At 43.4% G+C, this 21,034-nt stretch overlaps 1 protein-coding gene across 4 annotated transcripts in view; it reads left to right on the forward strand.

Annotated features, from left to right (window-relative positions):
* Positions 1 to 1,997: 1,997 nt before the first annotated feature.
* Positions 1,998 to 21,034, forward strand: part of CCDC13 (coiled-coil domain containing 13) — a 51,825-nt gene continuing 32,788 nt past the window's right edge. For all 4 annotated transcript variants that reach the window (XM_036897194.2, XM_036897195.2, XM_057497414.1 and 1 more), the window contains exons 1-4: positions 1,998 to 2,907; positions 14,909 to 15,135; positions 16,927 to 17,075; positions 20,593 to 20,735. In XM_036897194.2, coding sequence (XP_036753089.2) covers positions 14,915 to 15,135; positions 16,927 to 17,075; positions 20,593 to 20,735 — 513 coding nt within the window. In that variant the 5' untranslated portion in view covers positions 1,998 to 2,907; positions 14,909 to 14,914. The remainder of the gene's footprint in view (positions 2,908 to 14,908; positions 15,136 to 16,926; positions 17,076 to 20,592; positions 20,736 to 21,034) is intronic.

The following is a 21,034-nucleotide window of genomic DNA, read 5'->3' on the forward strand; positions in this document are numbered from 1 at the left end:
ATCTGAGAAGTTGTATTCTTTGGGTAAATTCCAAGGAGTAGGATTCCGGGGTCAAATGGTATTTCTATTTTTAGTTTTTTGAGGAATCTCCATATTGCTTTCCACAATGGTTAAACTAGCTTACATTCCCACCAGCAGTGTAGGAGGGTTCCCCTTTCTCTGCATCCTTGCCAGCATTTGTTCTTCGTCTTTTCGATGCTGGCTATCCTTACTGGGTGAGGTGATATCTCAGTGTGGTTTTAATTTGCATTTCCCTGATGACTAGTGATGTGGAGCATCTTTTCATGTGTCTGTGGCCATTGGAATTTCTTCTTTAGAGAGCTGTCTCTTCATATCCTCTGCCCATTTGTTAATCGGGTTATTTGCTTTTTGGGTGTTCAGGTGTGTGAGTTCTTTATATATTTTGGATGTTAACCCCTTGTCGGATATGTCATTTACAAATATATTCTCCCATACTGTAGGATGCATTTTTGTTCTGTTGATGATGTCCTTTGCCGTGCAGAAACTTTTTAGTTTGATGTAGTCCCATGGGTTCATTTTTGCTTTTATTTCCCTTGCTTGAGGAGATGTGTTCAGGAAGAAGTTGCTCATGCTCATATTCAGGAGATGTTTGCCTATGTTGTCTTCTTAGACTTTTATGGTTTCATGAGTTACATTCAAGTCTTTAATCCATTTCGAGTCTTCTTTTGTATATAGGGTTAAATAATAATCCAGTTTCATTCTCTTGCATGTAGCTGTCCAGTTTTGCCAACACCAGCTTTTGAAGAGACTGTCATTTCCCCATTGTATGTCCATGGCCCCTTTATCATATATTAGTTGACCATGTATGGTTGGGTTTTTATCAGCTCTCTTGTCTGTTTCATTGGTCTATGGGTCTGTTCTTGTGCCAGTACCAAATTGTCTTGATTACTGTGGCTTTGTAGTAGAGCTTGAAGTTGGGGAGCATAATTCACCCTGCTTTATTCTTCCTTCTCAGAATTGCTTTGGCTATTTGAGGTCTTTTGTGGTTCCATATGAATTTTAGGACGATTTCCTCTAGTTCATTAAAGAATACTGTTGGTATTTTGATAGGAATTGCATTGAATCTATAGATTGCTTTAGGCAGGATGGCCATTTTGACAATATTAATTCTTCCTATCCATAAACATGGCATGTGTTTCCATTTTTTGCTATCTTCTTTAATTTCTCTCATGAGTGTCTTGTAGTTTTCAGAGTATAGATCTTTCACTTCTTTGGTTAGGTTTATTCCTCAGTATTTTATTCTTTTTGATGCAATTGTCAATGGAATTGTTTTCCTTATCTATCTCTCTGCTAGTTCATTGTTAGTGTATAGGAATGCCACAGATTTCTGGGTATTAATTTTGTATCCTGCAACTTTGCTGAATTCAGATATTAGATCTAGCAGTTTTGGAGTGGATTCTTTAGGGTTTTCTATGTACAATATCATGTCATCTGCAAACGGGGACAGCTCCATACCACTGAAAACTTCTCGTCAAAAAAAGGAACAAATTATTGATAACAACTTGGATGAATCTCCAGAGAATTCGCAGTAAAAAAAGTCAATCCCACAGAGACCTTGGAAACCATGGTTGATGATGACATTTGCAAAATGGATCCCATAGTCACCACTTGGAGGGGAAAGGCCAGGAATAGCCACCCAGCCAACATCTGACTATGAACTAAACAAAAAATAAACATTTAATTTTTTTAAAGAAGTTAATCCCAAAAGGCTACATACAATACATAATGATTTTGAAACGACAAAATTGTATAAATGAAGAACAAATTAGCGAATCCCAGAAGTCAAGGACTCGGGTGGGGTAGTGAGGCAAAACAGAGGTGAGTGTGATTATAAATGAAAGACAAACAAGAGGTATCCTTGTGGTGAAGTGTTTGGTAATTTTGAGTGTGGTGGTGGATATGTAAACCTACACATGTGATAAAACTGAATAGAAAAAAATGAACACAAAAAATGAATACAAATGAAATTGGGGAAATCTGAGTAAGATAGGTGCATTGTATCAATATCAATATCCTGGTTGTGACATTATAGTATAGTTCTGCAAAATGTGGTCTGGTTCCACATCTTCCTGTGTGCCTATGGGGTGAGTGCCTCATGAGGAGGAAAAGAAAAGCAATTATGAGATATTTGAGGATGTTCAAATTGTACAGACTGGAAAAAGTATTTGGAAAGCTTTCTTGGATCTCCTGTTCTAGAAATTTGCCTCCTACCTGATTATAATAATGACTTAAATTGGTGTCTTTAAAAAAAAAATACAAGTGTTTTCTACTATGAAAACAAATCATTCATTATTTTTTGTCCTCTAAAGTGCAAAACTAAAAACACCACTATAATTCCACCACCCAAATAAAACGTTTTAATATTTCTATCCCTTGCAATCTTGTTTCTGTGCCTCTTTTTACAAAACATATCTTTATTTAGCAATTGCTGTTTTGTGTCCTGCTTTTTTCACTCAGCGTCACTGCCTTTCTCCCCATATTTTTCAAAGACATTCTGAATGGCTATGTTAAACTTCATGGTGGAATTATTTACTTTCCAACTCCCCTGCATGACTGCGGAATGTGCATCTGTGCAGAATGTTTCGCCCACAAAACTTTCAAAACATATTCCAGAGGAGAACTACTGGGCCACCTTTCAAGTCTCAGGTACTCGATACCCTCTCTCATCCAACCCACTGCACCTATTTCCATAGGGTCTATTTTCCAGAGTCCCCGCGTCGGTCACTTCAAACTCCAGGCGCCCTCCGTCTCCCGTAGGCACGTGACGATGTCACGCAACAGCATTGCTGGTTTCCCTGGTGACGGTTGCTGGGGCAGCGTGTGCAGGCGTCCGGAAGAAGTGACCGAGCTGCGGCGGCCCTTGAAGGGAGGAGCGGAGTGACCGCTGTAAGTGCCGGGAAGGGCGGAAGGTCCCGGGCCGGAGCACGGGGAGCCCGCAGCTCCTGGGGCGCCTGCACCGGAGCCGGAGCGCACACGTTCGCCCGAGCTCGCCGCTACCAGCCAGAAGCTCCCCGCAGGCCGGGCGCCTAGCGAGGATACGCCCTTCGCGCAGAGCGCCTCCCCTCTCCCTGCAGGCACATTTTCCGCGCCGTACCGGGATTAGTGAGACGCAGAGGGTGGGCCACCTGCCCAAAGTCACAGAGGTGATGGCATAGTAAAAAACCCAACTCGTTACCGCCTGACCAGTGCCCTCCTCTGGTCTCTGCTACGGAGCCGGCCGGCGTCACGCGGGAAGGCGGAGCGGGAGCTCTCCGTGCTGGCGGCGTCCCATGTCCTGCGCGCTCCCAGGGCCAGCCCCCACAGGACGGGGGCTCCGAGGAGTGAGTCCCCTCACAGCTGGAGCGAATCCAAAAGCTTTTAATTTGAATGAAGTAAAGGATGTCCATTCCCGCCCGGCAAACCAGGCATTTGTACCCCAACCCCAACCCCATCCGTGCGTTTGTGCTGGCCTGGCAGGCAGTGAGGTTTGTCCCGCAGTGTTCAGGGCGCCCTACCAGTGTTTCCGGGGCGTCTCCTCTCCATCCCCAGGACTCCCGCTGCTGCTGGGAAATCTCTACGAGAACATAATTTAAAAAGGGAGGCAAGCTTGCGGGGGCAGGGAGGCTCACACCTGGAAAGGGCCCCAGTCCTTCCTCCTCACCGGTCCCTGTCCCCGAGGCACTCAGCTGCCTCTGGGACCTTGAGTTCACCACAGGGAGCAGTGTGGTGGGTGGGTGCCGTTCTCCCCACTCCATGGCTCTTAAGTCCTTCCTGAGCAGAGTTCCTTACATGCAGCTTTAGCCACAACTTTTGTTAAAGGAATTATTAGTAGGCCTTATAAGGCATTTTAGATTTACAGAAACATTTAGATTGAACAGAAAATACAGAGTTCCTGTATATTCTTCCCCTTTTCCCCCATTATGAACATTTTGCATTGGTATGACATGTTATCTTTGATAAACCTATATGTTGTTAACCTAAAAAGTACATAGTTTACATTAGGGTTCACTTTTTGTGTTGTACAGTTGTATGAGTTTCACCAAATGCATAATGTCGTGTAGCCACCATTAAAGATCAAAAAGAATAGTTTCACTGCCCTCAAAACCCCCGGTACTCCACTCATCACTCCTCCCCTCGACCCAACCCCCAGCAACCACCTGTCCAGGGTCAGGGAAGTTGCCACATAAATACTTTGGGTAGAACATTTCAGCAGAGGGAATAGCTGGTGTAAAAGAATGCGAGTTTGATGTGTTATTTCTCTATAGGTTTGCCTTTTCCAGAATGTCATATAGTTGCAACCATACAGTATGTAGCCTTTTCAGACTGGCTTCTTCATTTAGCAATATGCATTTAAGTTTCCTTCATGTCTTTTCATGGCTTGACAGCTCATATTTTCATCACTAAATAATATTCTCTAGAGTAAGTGTAACTGTTTGTTTATTTATTCCCCTATTAAAGGATATCTTGGTTGCTCCTGCCTTTTGGTAATTATAAGTAAAGCTGCCATTAATATTCACTTACATATTTTTGTGTAGACAAGTTTTCAGCTCATTTGGGTAAATATGATTGCTGGATCATTTGGTCAGACAATGTATAGTCAGCTTCGAAATAAACTACCAAACTGTCTTCCAAAGTGGATGTACCCTGTGCATTCCCAACAGCAATGAATGAGAGTTCCTGTTGCTGTATATCCTCCTCAGCATTTACTGTTGTCAGTGTTGTGGATTTTAGCCATTCTTAAAGGTGTATGATGATATTTCATTGTTGTTTTCATTTGTAATTCCTAATGGCATATGATTTTAAATATCTTTTCCTGTGCTTATTTGCCATCTGTACATCTTCTTTGGTGGTGCATATTCAGATCTTACTTTTAATCAGGTTATTTTCATGTTGTTAAGTTTTAAGAGTTCTTTTTATATTTCAAATATAGTCCTTTATCAGTATTTGCTTCATCAGTATATGTTTTACAGATAATCTTCCAGTCTGTGGCTTGTCATTTCATTCTCTTAACAGTGTCTTTTGCAGAGTGAAAGTTTTTAATTTCAAGTCCAACTTACCAATTTTTTCCTCATGGATCATGCTTTTTGATCCATCATATGTAAAAACTCATTGCCAAACCCAAGGTTATCAAGAGTTTCTCCTATATTATCTACTGATAGTTTTAAAGTTTTTTAATTTTATGTTTAGGTTTATGATCCATTTTGAGTTACTTTTTGTGAAAGGTGTAAGGTCTGTAACTAGATTCATTTTTCTGCATGCAGCTGTCCAGTTGTCCAGCACTTTGTTGAAAAGACTACCCTTTCTTCATTGAATTGCCTTTACTTTATCAAAGATCAGTTGACTCTATTTGTATGGGTCTATTTCTGGGCTGTCTGTTCTGTTGCACTGATCTATCTGTGTATTCTTTCACCAGTATCACAATGTCTTGGTTACTGTTGCTTTATAGTAAGTCTTGACGTCAGGTAGCATCAGTCCTCCAACTATGATTTTCTCATTCAATATTGTGTTGGCTATTCTGGGTCTTATGCCTTTTCATATAAATTTTAAAATCAATGTATTAATATCCACAAAGTAACTTACTAGGATTTTGATTGGGATTGTGTTCAATCCATAGATCAAGTTTGGAAGAACTGACATCTTAACAATATTGAGTGTTCCTATTTGTGCACATAGAATATCTATTTTGTTGTTCTTTGATTTAGTTTGTTAGAGTTTCATAGTTTTCCTCATACAGATCTTGTATATATGGTACATTACACATACATACATTAGATATATTCCTAAATATTTCCATTTTTTATGCAAATGTAAATGGTGTATTTTAGTATTCAGTTTTGAATTGCTCATTGCTGGTATGTAGGAAAACAATTGACTGTTGTATGTTAACATTGTGCCCTGCAACCTTGCTATAATTGCTTATTAGTTCCATGGATTTTTGTTGATTCTTTGGGATTTTCTACATAGACAATCATGTCGTCTGAGAACAACATAGTTTTATTTCTTCCTTTCCAACCTATAATGGTCATAGAGTTTCCTCTCCCACTACCAGAAACAGGAAAGAATTTTCCTCTGATTTTCACAATGAGAATCTGGTAGGGCTGCTGGAGGTAAAATTCATGAAAGTATGAGGGCCCTCATAGGACTGAATCCTTGGAGTTTTAAGCTCTCGAGCTGGTCCACATAAGCCTGCAACGGTCCATCAGTCACAGCTCAGAGTGTTCCTTACTGATGCTGGCTCCAGTTGCAGGTGTACGCTCCCAGTAAACTGTGATTCTCTGTATTCACCTGTCTTTCCAGTTTTCAAGGTAGCACTTTGCCCTGTGACCTTAATTTTCTAATGATTCTAAGATCGATTGATTTTTCAGCTGTTGGCTTTCAGTTTGTTAAGTGTTTTTATTGTGAGGATGGGAGTGACAACTTCTAAAGTCTTTACAGTCAGAAGTTCTGTTTAGCCTTCACTTTTCAAACTTTCTGCACCTTGGCTTCTACTACTTAAGTCCAGAGCAAGTAAAAAGACCCTGGTCATGTCCCAGAGCACTACATACAGAAGGCATAGATGTTATTAAGAGGGATTTTAAAAGATTATCCTTGTCTAGGCATTTTTTTTTTTTTTGCTTTACTTGTGAATAGGCTGTTCACAGATATAGCAGCTAGTTTCCAAAGACATTGGACTAAGGAAGGTCAAATTCATTCATTTGTTCTAGAAATTTTTTTTGAGCACCTACTGTGTACCAAATACTGTTACATGTCTGTAATACAGCCATGAACAAAACAGACTAAAACGTGCCCTCTCAGGTAGCTTCCATACTGGTGGAGAGAAGACGGAAGATAAATAGGTAAAATATGACATATAACAGATGATGGAAAGTACGCTGAACCTGGGCAGGAGAGAGGGACTTCAGGGGTGGAAGCAGGGGAAAGGGATGCAGTATTAAATAGGGTGGTCAAGGAAAGTCTCCATGAGAAGATGCCCTTTGAGTAGACACCTGTCCAGGGTCAGGGAAGTCGCCACATAAATACTTTGGGTAGAACATTTCAGCAGAGGGAATAGCTGGTGTAAAAGAATGCGAGTTTGATGTGTTCTTGAAAATGAAAGATGAGTTAGGAGGAGATGCAGATCACACTGGGCCCTGTTTTTATGCTGAGGTGGGCATGGTCTGACATATGTATTAAAAGGGATACCCTGGCTGCTGTGTTGAGACTAGACTGTGGGGTTGGTGGCGAGGGCAGATTCAGGGACCTGAGTTGGGAGGCCATAGTAATGATCCAAACAGGAGATGGTGGTTCTTGGCCTAGGGTAATTGAAGTGGAAGAGTTGGGAAATATTCAGGTTCTGGATATATGCTGAAGGTAGACCAAGAAGAGAGTTTGCTGATGGATTGGATTTTCAGGAGGGATGGAGCACACTGATCATTAGGGTCACTGCCATTCTTCATTTTGCCACAGAGCCTTTGCACAGGCTGCCCCTCTGACCAAAGTGCTCTTCCTACTTGTGCTTTAGGTCTCAGCTCACTTCCTTGGGAATGCTCTCCCGCAGACTATGTCAGACTTCCTGATAAAGGCTCTCAGCACCATGTATCTTTCCTTCACAGCATCACAGTTATCATTTTATCCTTATTCTTCTGATCATTTGATTAGTGTCTCTCTCCCCCACCAGACTATAAGCTCCATAAGGTCAGAGCTCTTTCATAGCTCTTAATGCAATGCCAATAAATATTTGCTGAGTGAGTCTTTAACCCACATCCTGCATGAGCAAATGATACCAAGTTGAGTATTTTTAATGCTGTTTGCTCTAGGGCCAAAATTGCTGCTGTGATTCCTTTATTCATTCATGGCACGAATGTTAACTTAGCACCCACTGCACACAGTGCTGGCCTGTCCTGCAGAGATGAGATTCAGAGATGAACATGACAATTTCTATCTTCAGGGTGGGTGGAAGGTGACAGAAACTCTTCCAATCACCCATCTGAACTCCCCAAAATATAAATGACAACCACATAATTGCCCCTATTTTTATTATATACCAACCACATTGTCATGGAAGTAATCAGGAATCAGATAGGCCAAGGGGTGTTTTGAAAATTTTAGTTTTAGCTTTATTGTTATGTGTTTTTGCAAAGAAAAGTTTTCCTTTCTGGTTCCTGGGAAAAAGCATCTCCAACTGAGATTCACATTGTCTTTGGTCAGGAGTCTAAAACAGACTTGCAGTTAAGGTGTTAAGAAGAGAAGGAAGAATGAAATGGGTCTGGGGCCCATTTCAGAAGGTCTCTGGCATTTTCTCTCTTACTGCCCCTGTGGCCTCTATCCTGATCCACTCCACCCTGCCTCTCCTTTGCTCAGAATCACACATCTGTCCCCATCTCTACCTGATGACATCTACTCACCTCTATCTGCTGCTGCCCATCTCATCTTCCTCCATTTTCCTTTTCCCTCTCTCCTACCTCCTTGCCAACCTCCTCACTACTTTGTCAACACGTCAGGTCTCAGCCATCTGAGACTCCAGTCCAACTCACCCTCATTAGCCCCAGACCCACCCAGCCAGCTTCCCACCGAGCATCTCCATGTGAAAAGTGCAAGGAGTCTTAAATCCAACAGTGCTTGGCACCAGGCTTGCCTGCAGCCTGGAAAACTGCTCCTCTGCCTGGATCCACCATCTCCCCCGCCACTCAAACCCAATCCCCCTAGATACCTCCCTCCTCGTTTTCGGCATCCCATCTCTTCCATTTGGCAGAGATTCCTGTTGCCATTCTCCATACCCACTGCCACAGCCTTGATTTGGGACCATATCCCTTCCCAGAAACATCCTACCAGCATACCCCTTGCCTCCAGGTTCACAAAATGCAAGTGTGATTCTTGATCCTGTCTGCATCCTCTGAACATCCCAGCACCTTCAGGATGAAGTCCAGGTTCCTTAGATAGACTAGATAAGACCATCTTTCCAGATCCTCCCCAAACCTCTGGCCATCCTCCATCTTTCTCAGTTCCCCACAGTCCTCATATTCTCTCTGCAAATGATCTTCTGACAGGACAGCACTCTGCCCCCCATTCAGACACCCTTCCTCCCCAACCTTAGGCCAATTCTTCAGCACTCCACTACAGGCTGACTGGGGTGCCTGCTTCTTCTGCACTTATCACCCCTCATTCTCAGCCCCAGCTCATCATTATACTCACCTGGGAAACTAACACTGGACAGATGCCGAGGCCACAGCCCACACCAATTAAATCCAAACCTCTGCTGGCCACATTCATAGCACAGAGCATGTGCTAATGCCCTGGACGCTGAGCTGGACCAAAGGTGTCCTGTCACTGCAGGTTTGCTGTCCATCTCCTGCAGGCTTGGTTAGGCCAAGGGTGCCATTTATTGAGATGAGAAAGATAATAGCCAAACTGTCAGGAGTGCTTCTGTGCCAGGCACCATACTACACACTTCCCATGCATTCTCTGATTTAATCCTTGTAGTCACCCTATGAAGTACAGAACAATTTCATACTGAAGCACAGAGAGATAAGCAATTTGCCTAGAATACAGTGTACATCCAAGAAGTACCTGTTCCCCAGTGACTTCAAGTGCTCATTGGGACTAGAAAAGGAAACAGGCCTTACAAGTTACTGTGTTCATTTATTTACTCATTCATTCTTTCTCTTATCCTTGAGTACCTGTGATATTCATTTAGTGACACTTATACAAATATTAATTGAAGGCCTATTCTGGGCAAGATGCTCAGAATTAAAAAATAAATAAGACTTAAGACCCTGGCTCTGAGGAGCCCTTTTAGTAAATGGAAGAAATAGAAATAAAGTCATAGACATAATATATTAAAGTAAGTTGAGTGATCAAGAGATGTCCCATTGGGCATTCTAGAAGGCCACAGAGCCTCCAGGGGGATTCTAAAGGCTAAATGAGGGTTTGTGGGAAGGAGAAAGGAGGCAGTGGGTTGCCAGGGAGGAAGGCATTCCAGGTAGGTAGAGTGGCTAAAGCAAGCCTATGAGATGCCTCCAGGCTTGAGACTTAGCAGGGGTCACAAACCCAGAGATTTTCAGGGGCTGATATGAAATAAAATGGGTGAATCCATCAGGTGTAAGAAAAGAACAGCATTTACAAACAATGATAGCAGGAGCTGATGGGTGAGCTCCAGCATCCGGTAGTGGTAGGGATGCTGGTTGAGTGGAGAGAACATACCCTGCCCAGCAGCATGGAGCCCCTTAGGATCTGGTTTTAGAAAGGTCCCAGATGGTTATGGGCTGTATGGATCCAGGGAGCTAAGGTGTGAAGCAAGTAGCTAGAGAAATGGGGGGCACTGAGGGATACTGGGGTGAGCAGGCAAGAGGTAAAGTACAGAGGAGGTGACCTTGAGTTGTGAGGCAGTGGCTGCAGAGGCTGGAAGCAATATGTCATTGGGCTTGGCCACTGTGTGGGCCCCACGGCTGGGGAAGGCTTTCTGAGGACATGTCACAAGAATCACTGTGAGGGACAGCACGCATCTGGATGTGGGGAGGGAGCAGAAAGATGTCCACAGGCAGATCACCAGGAAGGGAAAAAATACCATATTTTGTTCCTACCAATGTATAGCTGACAAATTGTTTCACACCCCGCTTTGAGTAGCATTTGCCCCTCACAGCACACCTGTGGCCTCCATGTCATCATCTCCTCCTTACTGAAGAAGAAACCGAGGCTCAGAGAGATCTCAAAAGTATTTAGACTCACACCACTGGTACAAAGCCAAATTCACCCTAAATCCCAGGTGCTATCTCAGCTCGGGCCAGGCTGCTTGTACAGTAGCCCAGACCAGCAGAACCCATCACCCAGGCTGCACCCTGACCAAGGGCTTTGAATCCCTGGTTGTGCGACCCAGGCATCAGTGTCTTTAAAGCTCTCCGCTGATGGTTCCAGTGTGTAGGACAGGTAGGAACCACTGCCTTACATGCTGGTCATGGCCTCCAAGCTGCTTTCCCAACTTGCTGTTGACCCAGAGTGATTATTAATAGCTTTTCCTTTCATTCTCCAAAGTGACCCAATTTGGAAAAGGAAATGTATGGATGTCCTTTCTTATAATGTACAAAAATAGGAAGTCATGGCATAAATTTATTTTTAAACTCTATTAGTTATATCTTCAAATTAATAGGCTCAGTAATGTTTTATTCAATAGCTAAACACCTTTGCAAGTGAAATTCTTCTAAATCAGGTTGGCGAACTAAGGCCCACAGTCTAAATCCAGCTTACTGCCTATTTTTGTAATAAACTTTTATTGGAACACAGCTACGCCCACTCATTTACATCTTATCAATGGCTACTTTCTACTGCAATGGTAGAATACAGTAATTGCAACAGAAACCATATGACCCACAAAGTCTAAAATATTTGCTCTCTGGCCCTTCACAGAAAAAGTCAGATTTGCCTAAATTTACAGTGTTGAGCCCCATTGTAGACATCCTGCGGTGGAGACTTAGCTATGGCCGTCACACATTCAGCAGCATTATCCAGGAGTTCCTGCAGTTTGAGGGTCCCCAAGACCACCCTTAGTTTCCATGATTTGATTGAAGCATCCACAGAACTCAGAAAAGCCATTATATAGTTACAGTTTATTATGGTAAAAGGGTACAAACTAAAATCAGCAAAGGGAAAATGCACACAGAGCAGAATCCAGGAGACACCAGGCACAAGCTTCCTATTGTCCTCTTCCAGGGGAGTCAGGGGAACAGCGCTTACTTCCCCCAGCAACAATGCATGGCAACATGTTCAGAGTATTGCAAGCCAGGGAAGCTCACCCAAACCTCGGTGTCCAGGGTTTTTACTGGGGGTCAGTCATATAGGCATGGCTGACCTCTGTCATTCAATTTCCCAACTCTTCAGAGGTCAAGCTTATGCTATGTGGCCCAAGCCCTCATCATCAAATCACATTTAAGCATAGACTACCTGGAGTGTCTGTGAATAAAGCGTCTTTGAATGAAATGTCTAAGAATAATGGCAGGATATTCCAAAGGCTTAGAGGCTACCTCCTAGGAGCAGGTCAGGGACCAAATCTTTCCTTGGAATGTGCAGAGTGTGGACAACCCAGACTTACTGTGTTAATTCTTTACTTTTACTGGGCAGAGCTATCCCGTGAGGAATTCCAAGGTAACGCTGTCTCCTCCTTTGCTACAACAGGCTCCAGGGCCAGGCTGTGGGCTCAGGCCTTAGCATGGAACCACCTGGGCAGTGTTAAAACAGACCCATGCCTGGCCACTACTCCAGACTAATTAAATTGAATTCTCCAGGGCTGGGGCCTGACATCAGTATTTTTAGGCTGCATCCCTGGGATTCAATATTAAGGCAGGTTTATCAGCTTTGAGTATAGGCTCTGGGACCAACCCTGTGGGCAGGGTGGAGATAAGTACAATGGAAAGGTGTAGATGAGGCAGTTGGGGGTGTTCAGGCAGGGAGTATGTTCTTCCTGGAGGGTCAGGAAAGGACATGGGGTTCATGCAGGGGCCTGGAGGGGTTTGTAAGATTTAAGTCTGGGGGAAGGGTAGGAGAGGTGTAGTGGGAAGAGACCAAGGTGACACTAGAACCCAGTACTATAAAGGGGAAAACGGGCTGGAAGAAGAAACTGAGGATAAACCTCCCAAAGCCTTTATTGCCTTTGGACTTGGCTTTTTGACTAATGGGAATCTACTAAGCTGTTTTGCACAGGGGTCTCTCAAGCTCAGAGCTGTGCTTTAGAGAAAGTAGTCCCTCAGCCAGTGCAGGCTAGACTGCAAGTGAGGTGGGAAGAGAGAGGGGCAGCAAGGACAGCAGGGACCTGTTTAAGTAGTTCTGGGGACAGAACCATCATCATATACTCCTTTCATGCCTGCTAGATAGGAAGCCTGTTATAAGTCCTGAGGATCCAGCAGTGAGCATCACACAGTGCCTGCCATTGTGGGACTGGCAGGGAGAGAGGGAAGGAATCAACAAACAAACAAATACAATGCATCAGGTGAAGCTGAGTGTTATGGAGAAAGATAAAACAGGGTAAGGGGCAGGGGGCACGAAGGGAGGAATGCCTTCCACAATAGAATGGTGAGGAGAGTGTCTCTGGTTAGGTAACATTTGAGAGAAGTGAACGTGCTGGATGTCTGAGTGAAGAGCATTTCAGGGAGAGGGAACAGCAAGTGCAAATGCCCTGAGGTGGCCTGAGCCTGATAATGAGAGTAGTTTCTGTGGGCTTGGAAATATGGGGACAGATTTAAAGACACTTATAGAGAATCAACAAGATTTATGAATAATTGGATGGTGAGTGGATGATGTGACTTTAGTTTGGTTTAAGGAGGGATGCTTAACACTGGCTACACTTTAAAATAGTGTGGGGGCATTTAAAAATTCCAATGTCCATGCTCTATTATGTGAAGCTCAAAAGTAGACAAAACATCCCGACTGTATAAGGAATTCTGCCCCTTCAATAATAAGACAACATAATTTTAAAATGGGCAAAAAAATTGTGAATAGACTCATCATAAAAGAATACAGGCAAATGGCCAGTAAGCACATATGAAGATGCTCAATATAATTTGTCATGAGAGAAATACAAATTAAAACCACACTGAGATACCACTATATACCCACTAGAAGGACTAAAATTTAGGCTGACCATACTAAGTGTTGACAAGGATTTGGAGCAACTGGAACTCTCATACACTGCTGGTGGGAATGTAAAATGGCACAGCCACTCTGGAAAACAGTGTAGCAGTTTCTTATAAAATTACCATAGATTCACCATACAATCTGGCATTTCCACTTCTAGGTTTTTACCCAAGAGAAATAAAAGCATATATTCACACAAAGATTTTCTTGTATATGAATGTTCATATCAGCTTTATTCATAATGGCCAAAAATGGGAACAACTCAAATGTTCAATGACAGGTAATGTATGAACTGTAGTCTAGCTATACAGTGGAATACTACCCAGCAATAAGAAGGAATGAACTGATGATATATGCAATACAGATGAAATCTCTAAAAGGTAGTATTAAGAAAAAAAATCAAACACAAAAGACAACTTACTGTATGATTCCAATTACATGAAATTCCAGAAAAGATAAAACTGTAGTGACCAAAAGAAGATCACAGCTTGCCTGGAATTGGGTCAGGCAGGACACTGACTGCAAAGGGGTACAAGGGAACTTCTTGATGTGGTGTGAATGTTCTTTCATTGTGATGGTGGTAGTTTACACATGTGTATGTATTTATCAAAGCTCTTTTGCACACATAAAATTGGTGTATTTTACTGTAAGTAAAGTATATTTCAATAGAGCTGATTGAAATTATAATAGAAAAACTCATCTTCAGTGGCAGTCAGAATAGTGGTTGCCTTGGGGGAATTGACTTGAGCGGCTATGAAAGAGCCTGCTCAGGGATAGGAAGTGCCCTTTGCCTTGGTTTGGGTTGGCACCACAAGGGTGTATACTGATATAAAGATTCATTGCACTACACACTCAGGATTCATGCACTTTACTGTGTATAAGTTATACCTCAATTAAAATTATACTTCAGCTTTTAAAAGTAATAATGTCTGGGCCCCATTCCTAGAAATTAGAACTTAATAGATCCAGGGATGTGCCCAAGCATTTCTATATCCTAGGGACTCCTAGGAGATTCTAATATTCCACCAGCTTTGAGAGTCACTGTTTTTAGGGACAGGAAGGAATGAAGTGTTGAGTCTGAGTGATGGGAGTATTCTGATGCCATTCAAAGTCTGGCACATTCATGGCTTGGGGAGGATGGTCCACTCAACTTCAGTTTTCAGGGGATGTGAATTGAGGGTGAATCTTCTGAGCTTCTAGAGGGACCCATGCAAACCTAAGCAGAGTTAGAGGCTATGTGCTGAGCACTCTTGGGAAATGTGTGTTTCATGGCATTTGCTTCAGCTTAGGCTTTTCTTCCGACTCCTAGGGCAAGATGGCAGCAGATGAAGGCTCACAGGACACCTTGCGGCTCCAGTTCAAGGCCATGCAGGAGATGCAGCACAAAAGGTTACAGAAGCAGATGGAGAAATGGAAGGAAAAGGAACTGAGCTTCAAAAGCAGAACTGATGACCACAAAGAGCCCTTGGAGATTTCCAATGGCCTCAGCCTTCCTCAAGCTGGGGAGCAAAACTCAAAAAACAGCTTTGAGCAGAGGTAAATGCAAGTTTGAACTCTCCCGGCAGCTCTGCAGGGAAGTAGGGATGGTGGGAGAGAAATGATTGCAGACAGACAATCAGGCTGACTAGTGTATTTATCAGTTGAAACACAGAGATTTTGAAACAGAGGCTGTCATTGAAGACTCTTGCATCTGGTAGAAGATCTGTGCTCCTGTGGACGTAAATTGATATGAAATGTGTTTTAAAATTATTAAAGTTTTGAAACTCACCAGGGTGTAGTTTACTCACCTGAATTTTTTATGCAGTCTATCTTTCATGAAAACTGTGTTTGGGTTTCTAAAGAGCTGGTGGGCTGACTCAGGATGACCATGGCTCCAAACCTCACCTGTGCCAGTTTCACCTTCCTGACACATAGTGACATAAAAACATACCTGTCCAAATAAGTTCTTGATGGGTTCCTTGCTTTTTCACATTCAGGGAAGAGGTTGAAAGGAATCCAGAATCTTCTCTTTTTGCTCTAACTTTGACAGTGTCACACAGATGCATATTGATGTATACTGGTTATTAGAAGCAGGAGTCCATATTGATATAAAATCCTCTGCTAGTCAAAAAAAATCATAAGAGTTGCTGAGTTCTCTCATGGCTTCTGGTTTTGCCCAGAATCTGTTTTCTCTATCTTTAGATTCTACTTTTTATCACTTTTCAATATTCAAAATGCTCTACTAAAAAATGCTAATAGGGAAAAAAATAAATATTTCTCAATAATGCAAAACCTCCTATGGCTTCTAAATATTACCCCTAAAATAACTCCAGACCTATTTCTGAAAGCTCTTCCCCCAAATCAGAGAAACTGGAATTGGTGGAGGCTTGAGCCATTGGTGGAATAGCAACAACAATAATGATAATGGCTGTTACCTAATAATTACTGTTATTTATAACTTCTGTAACTTACTTACTTCCTGCACCACTGTCTCTAGGGAGCCTATTCCATGCCTAATGGTAGATGTGATCATAGACCCATCGGTCACATATTGCTCACATTTTAAAATTCTGTAAAGAGGCTCACAACACAACTCCTAATACACAAAACCAACCACCCATTCTGATTTTCTGTCCAGCATACCTGAAACCTGGAGACCTTGGTTTGACCTCAGGTTTAGACAATTCCTGTGTGGTCTTCCAATATCTATGTGTAGTTAAGACTATAAAGTTCCTTCAAAGTATCACTTTAGCTACATTTCAAAAGTTTTGATATATTGCTTCTGCAATCAGTCTGTTCTAAATGCTTCATAATACACATTATGATTTCTTCTTAACCCATAAATCATTTAGGAGTACCTTTTCTTTTGGTCCCAAACATATGATGGGTTTTGGGTTTTATTTCTTGATTTTATTTTTTGCTGTATTTTTAATATTGATTTCTAATTTTAATCAATTGCCATTAAAGAAAAAGGTCTGTATGATGTTCACTTTATGGAATTTGCTAAAATTGTCTTTGTAGTCTATAATATATTTTTATGCATATTTTTATGGATGCTTGAAAGGAGTATGAAATCTTAGGGGAAGGGTTTTGGGTATCTCTCTCTCTTGACTCCATAGTAAACAATGTCATTCAAAACTTTTTTCTCATTTCACTTTGTGTGTGCATGCACACATGCATGTGTAATTCACTCAGTTTTGAGAACAGCGTGGTAAAATCTGCTCGTTGAGGTTTCCTGTTTTGTACAGACCAATATTTATCATCACCCAGTGCCCGACCGTGCACAGTGAACTGGTGGAGGCCTGACCCCTGCCCACCCACCCCTGTAACTCAGCCTTCGCCTTGTAGAGTGCTTGAAGATGAGCTCGAACAGCTTCGCCACCAGCTCAGGGAAACAGTGGATGAGAACGGGCGACTGTATAAACTGCTGAAGGAAAGGGACTTTGAGATCAAACACCTCAAAAAGAAAATAGAAGAGGACAGATTTGCCTTCACAGGTATGTTGTGACAGTTCCTGCTCTTAAGTCCAGCTGAGCTGGCCCCGCTGCCATTGTGCCCACTGGGCAGAACACACAGTAGGTTCCAGAGGACAGGTGCCCTAAGGAAAGTCCAGGGTCAGCAGGGGTCAAACCTGTTCAGATGAGTCCTGGAAATGAAGGAGAGGGCAGAGGAAGAGAGCAAGCTAAGGAGGCCAGCACACCAAGAATGGGAGTGCAACAGCAGGGGCAGCAGGGCAGCTGGGAGTGCTGGTGACCCACATGGGACTCATGACAAGGGTTCTCTGAGATGCATGATGCATGGTCTATGAGCCAGCAGGATCCATTTTCTCTTGGTGGTCTGGCTCAGATGTCGTATCATGGGTGTGAAAAAGCCCTGGCAGAAGCAGGTATTTACTCTACAACACTTGCTGCTCCAGAAAGGTGGAGGAAACAGGAAGTTAGCTGTTTGGGGCTATTTCCTGGGACTGAGCAGAGACCAGAGTGGACCTTGGCCCTTCAGGTCTGGGCTGGACCTAGGCTCTCCTGGTGGGGACCTTGGTCCTGTGGGTCTGGGGATGACCATAGCCCTGTGGGTGTGGGTTTGGCATTGGGTCTGTGGTTATGAGCTAGACCTTGGCCCTGTAGATCTGGTGGGGACTTTGGCCCTGGTTGTCCTTTGTCCTATATATATCCATTGAGCAATTCCCAGGTGACTGACTAATAAACCGGAAATTTGGTGTCCCCAATCTCAGAGAGCAATAGGCCTCACCCGACATCTGTTGGAGCATCTCTCCCTGCCTTTGAGAGCAATGCCTTTAAGGGTGGGTACAGATAGAGGTCCCATGCTGAATTTAAAAGCAAGAGGAATTTGGTGACATAAAGGCCCTCGGTAGCCTATTGCTCCTCACTACATTCTTTGGCTTTTTCTGTCTGAAACAAAAACCACAATGAAGAGGAAGCTCTGTGTTGTGAGGAAGAGCAGCACTCCCAACCTCCCTCAGGTTTCAGATGTGAAGGGGCAGCTTGCACTGTTGTAAAGCTGTAGAGAAACTGATGGGCTCCAGGGGGCCAGCAGGAGATGCCCACCTCGCTACTTCAGAGGACCAGGGAGACAGGCCCTGGGGCTCCTCCCTCTTTCCCAGCCTGCCCTGCGCTCTCTGTCTTTGCTGTCTCTGCCATCTTGCTCACCTCATCTGATTGCCAGTCCTAACTCGCCTTTAAGATCTCTTAAATCCAGTCCTCACTCTGAAGTCTTGATTTCTGATTTCCAGATTCTCACTTTAAAGAGAAAACACTGACTGGCTCAGTTCATGTTTTCAACCAGGCTACAAGTGACAGGCTGCTGACAGCAGATAGACTGGTTTTCCTTTGGTTGGATTTCTAGTGATTGCTTTAGTTTTTTTTTAACTATATTTCTTTGTATAATTTTTTAGTGATTGCTCAGTGATTAAAAAATACATACTTAACTTTTCAGAATTTACTGAAAATTAGTATTTCACCACTTCAAGTAGAATGAAGAAACTTTCCCCTATACAGATCCCTTTACCCTCCCCTTTTGTATTATAGCTTTTATATGTACATCTATACATATGTTATACCCCATCAAATGTTATATCTGCTTTTATACCACTATACAATACCATTATACATATTTAGACAAAAATAGTCTATTACATTTACTCAAATATTCAGCATGTCTATGCTTGCCCATTCTCTGCTGCCCCATATTCACGGGGTTGTAGCTTCAAAGTGGGGTCTGGTTGGGAGAGAAGAGAAAAAAAGCGAGGTTTCCCCATTCTCTCTGAGCCCGCATCCTGCCCTTTGAACTAGAGAGGGCTTCTCTTGGATCTTTTTCTAATGTCTAGTTCCAGAATTTGAACTGCTTTTGAGTCCTGGGAGGAAAACACAACCCAGAAAACTCACCACTGGACCATCTGTACTTCCAGGCATGGTTTCCTTCCCTCTGTTCTGAGCCCTTTCTCCTAATGTGTCCTCAACAGATGATAGGTTGCTGAGGGCAGCCACTCCTTGCCTTACTCATTGCCTGGCCAGGCCAGCAGCAGCAAGCCTGGCTTCGTTGATCTGAAAACCATCAAGCACCTTCATTTACCTTCCACCAGCTGTCACTGTCTTGTGAGGCGCATCACAGTCATGTCAAAAAGTAGACCTAAGAAGGTGTCTCTGCCAGTCACTCACTGCTGGAGTGTCGGAGGCATTCAAGGAACTTGCAAACTATCTAACTAGACCTGCTGTCACACAGATGCGGAAACTGACCTCCAGAGAGGGCTAGGCACTGCCCGCGCTCCCGCTGCCTGCCCTTAGCACAGCCCCACGCCAGGCGGTATCCCCCATTTTATACCCTTCCAGCTCTCTCTTCTATAGCCTCCCGCCCTTGCATACTGTGCTCCAGCTTCTCTGGCCTGCTTGATGGGCCTCAGATATTCCAAGCTTGCTCTTGCCTCCAGCCCTTTGCACTTGCTGTTTCTTCTTCTTAGAACACTCTTCCTAGTTGAGAGCACTCTTATTCAGAGCTTGATCCCTCACTTCATTCACCCAGGTCTCTGTTCACATGTACCTTCTCAGAGAGGCCTTTAGAACCCTCTAAAATAGCATTACCCCCATCCCTCCCATCCTCTTGCCCAGCTTCAGTTTATTTCATAACACTTATTCCTCCTAGATATTAGAGTACATGTTTACTTATTTTTTTTGTATCTGTCTCCCCTGCTCAAATGTAAACTCTGTAAGTCTTTTTTACTAGCCATTGAATCCCTAATTCAGAGTGTTCAAAGCTTGGTAGAAATCCAATAAATATTTACTAAATGAATGCATGCATTTGTATTGGTTAGGTCTTACCAAAGAATTCTGTAAAAAAAAAACAAAACAAAAAACAACCACATAATCTCAGTAGCATTCAGCAATAAGCATTTAGTTAGCTCAAATATTTAGGGGTTCATGGGGGATCAGCTGATCTAGGCCAGGCCTAGCCAGGGTGGTTCAGCTTTGTTCCACATGTCTTTTTCCTCTTCCTGGGACCAGACAGCTGGCCTGGATATGTTCTTTTGGAGATGGCATAAGGAATTTTATATAAAAAGCAAGTTTAACGGCACAAGTGCTTTTCAAGCCTCTATCTGCACCTTATCTGCTAACATCCCATCAGCCAAAAGAAGTCAGTGGTTGAGCCCAGAGTCAGGCAGGCGTAGAGGGGCGGAGGGGGTGCACTCTACTCACTGGAGGGCACAGCCAACTTGCAGGGTACAGGAACATCAACTTAACTCCCATAGAATTAGAACTCTGCTTCCTGATTTTATGATTTTCCTAGAACATATTGAATCTCTAAGTGGCTGCATTTCCACTCATTAGAGTTGGGTTTCAGGGTGCCTAGGTATGTATTGACTCCCCTGAGCTTCTGCCCTTTTGTTAGGGGTCACACCAAGCAGCTTTAACTTTTAAAACCCTGGTGCTATTGGCAGCATGGCAGGAGTTCAGTGTGTGAGCCTGTGATTTTAACTGACCTCGCTGTTTTCCTGCATTTTAGGGACAGCAGGTATGGCTGGGGATGTGATCGCCACCAAAATCGTCGAGCTGTCCAAAAAGAACCGGGTGCTGACAGCAGAGTCAGAGGGTGCGAAAAGCAGAGTGAAGCAGCTGAGCAATCGCATCCAGGAGCTGGAGCTGGAGGTAAGGGGCCTCGGTCATTCCTGCCTCTAGAGGGGACTCCCCGGACCCGGTGCCACTCCTCCAGAGAAGGAGCCACACCTAGATGCTTTGGGTCCTTCTGAAAGGCTGTGGGTCATGTTTGCAGAGTTCTTCAGTCTTTGTACATCCTGAGAAGGCAACGTGTGTTGGGAAGCAAGGAGGGTACAGGACACAGAGAGGCAGCCCAGCATAATAGTTAGGACACAGACCTGGGTGTGCGTCTCAGCTCCACCACAGATATGCTTTGTGACTTTGAGCAAGTTATACACTTTCTGTGCCTC

The sequence above is a fragment of the Manis pentadactyla genome, chromosome 1 (assembly GCF_030020395.1).
Source record: "Manis pentadactyla isolate mManPen7 chromosome 1, mManPen7.hap1, whole genome shotgun sequence".
NCBI lineage: Eukaryota > Metazoa > Chordata > Mammalia > Pholidota > Manidae > Manis > Manis pentadactyla.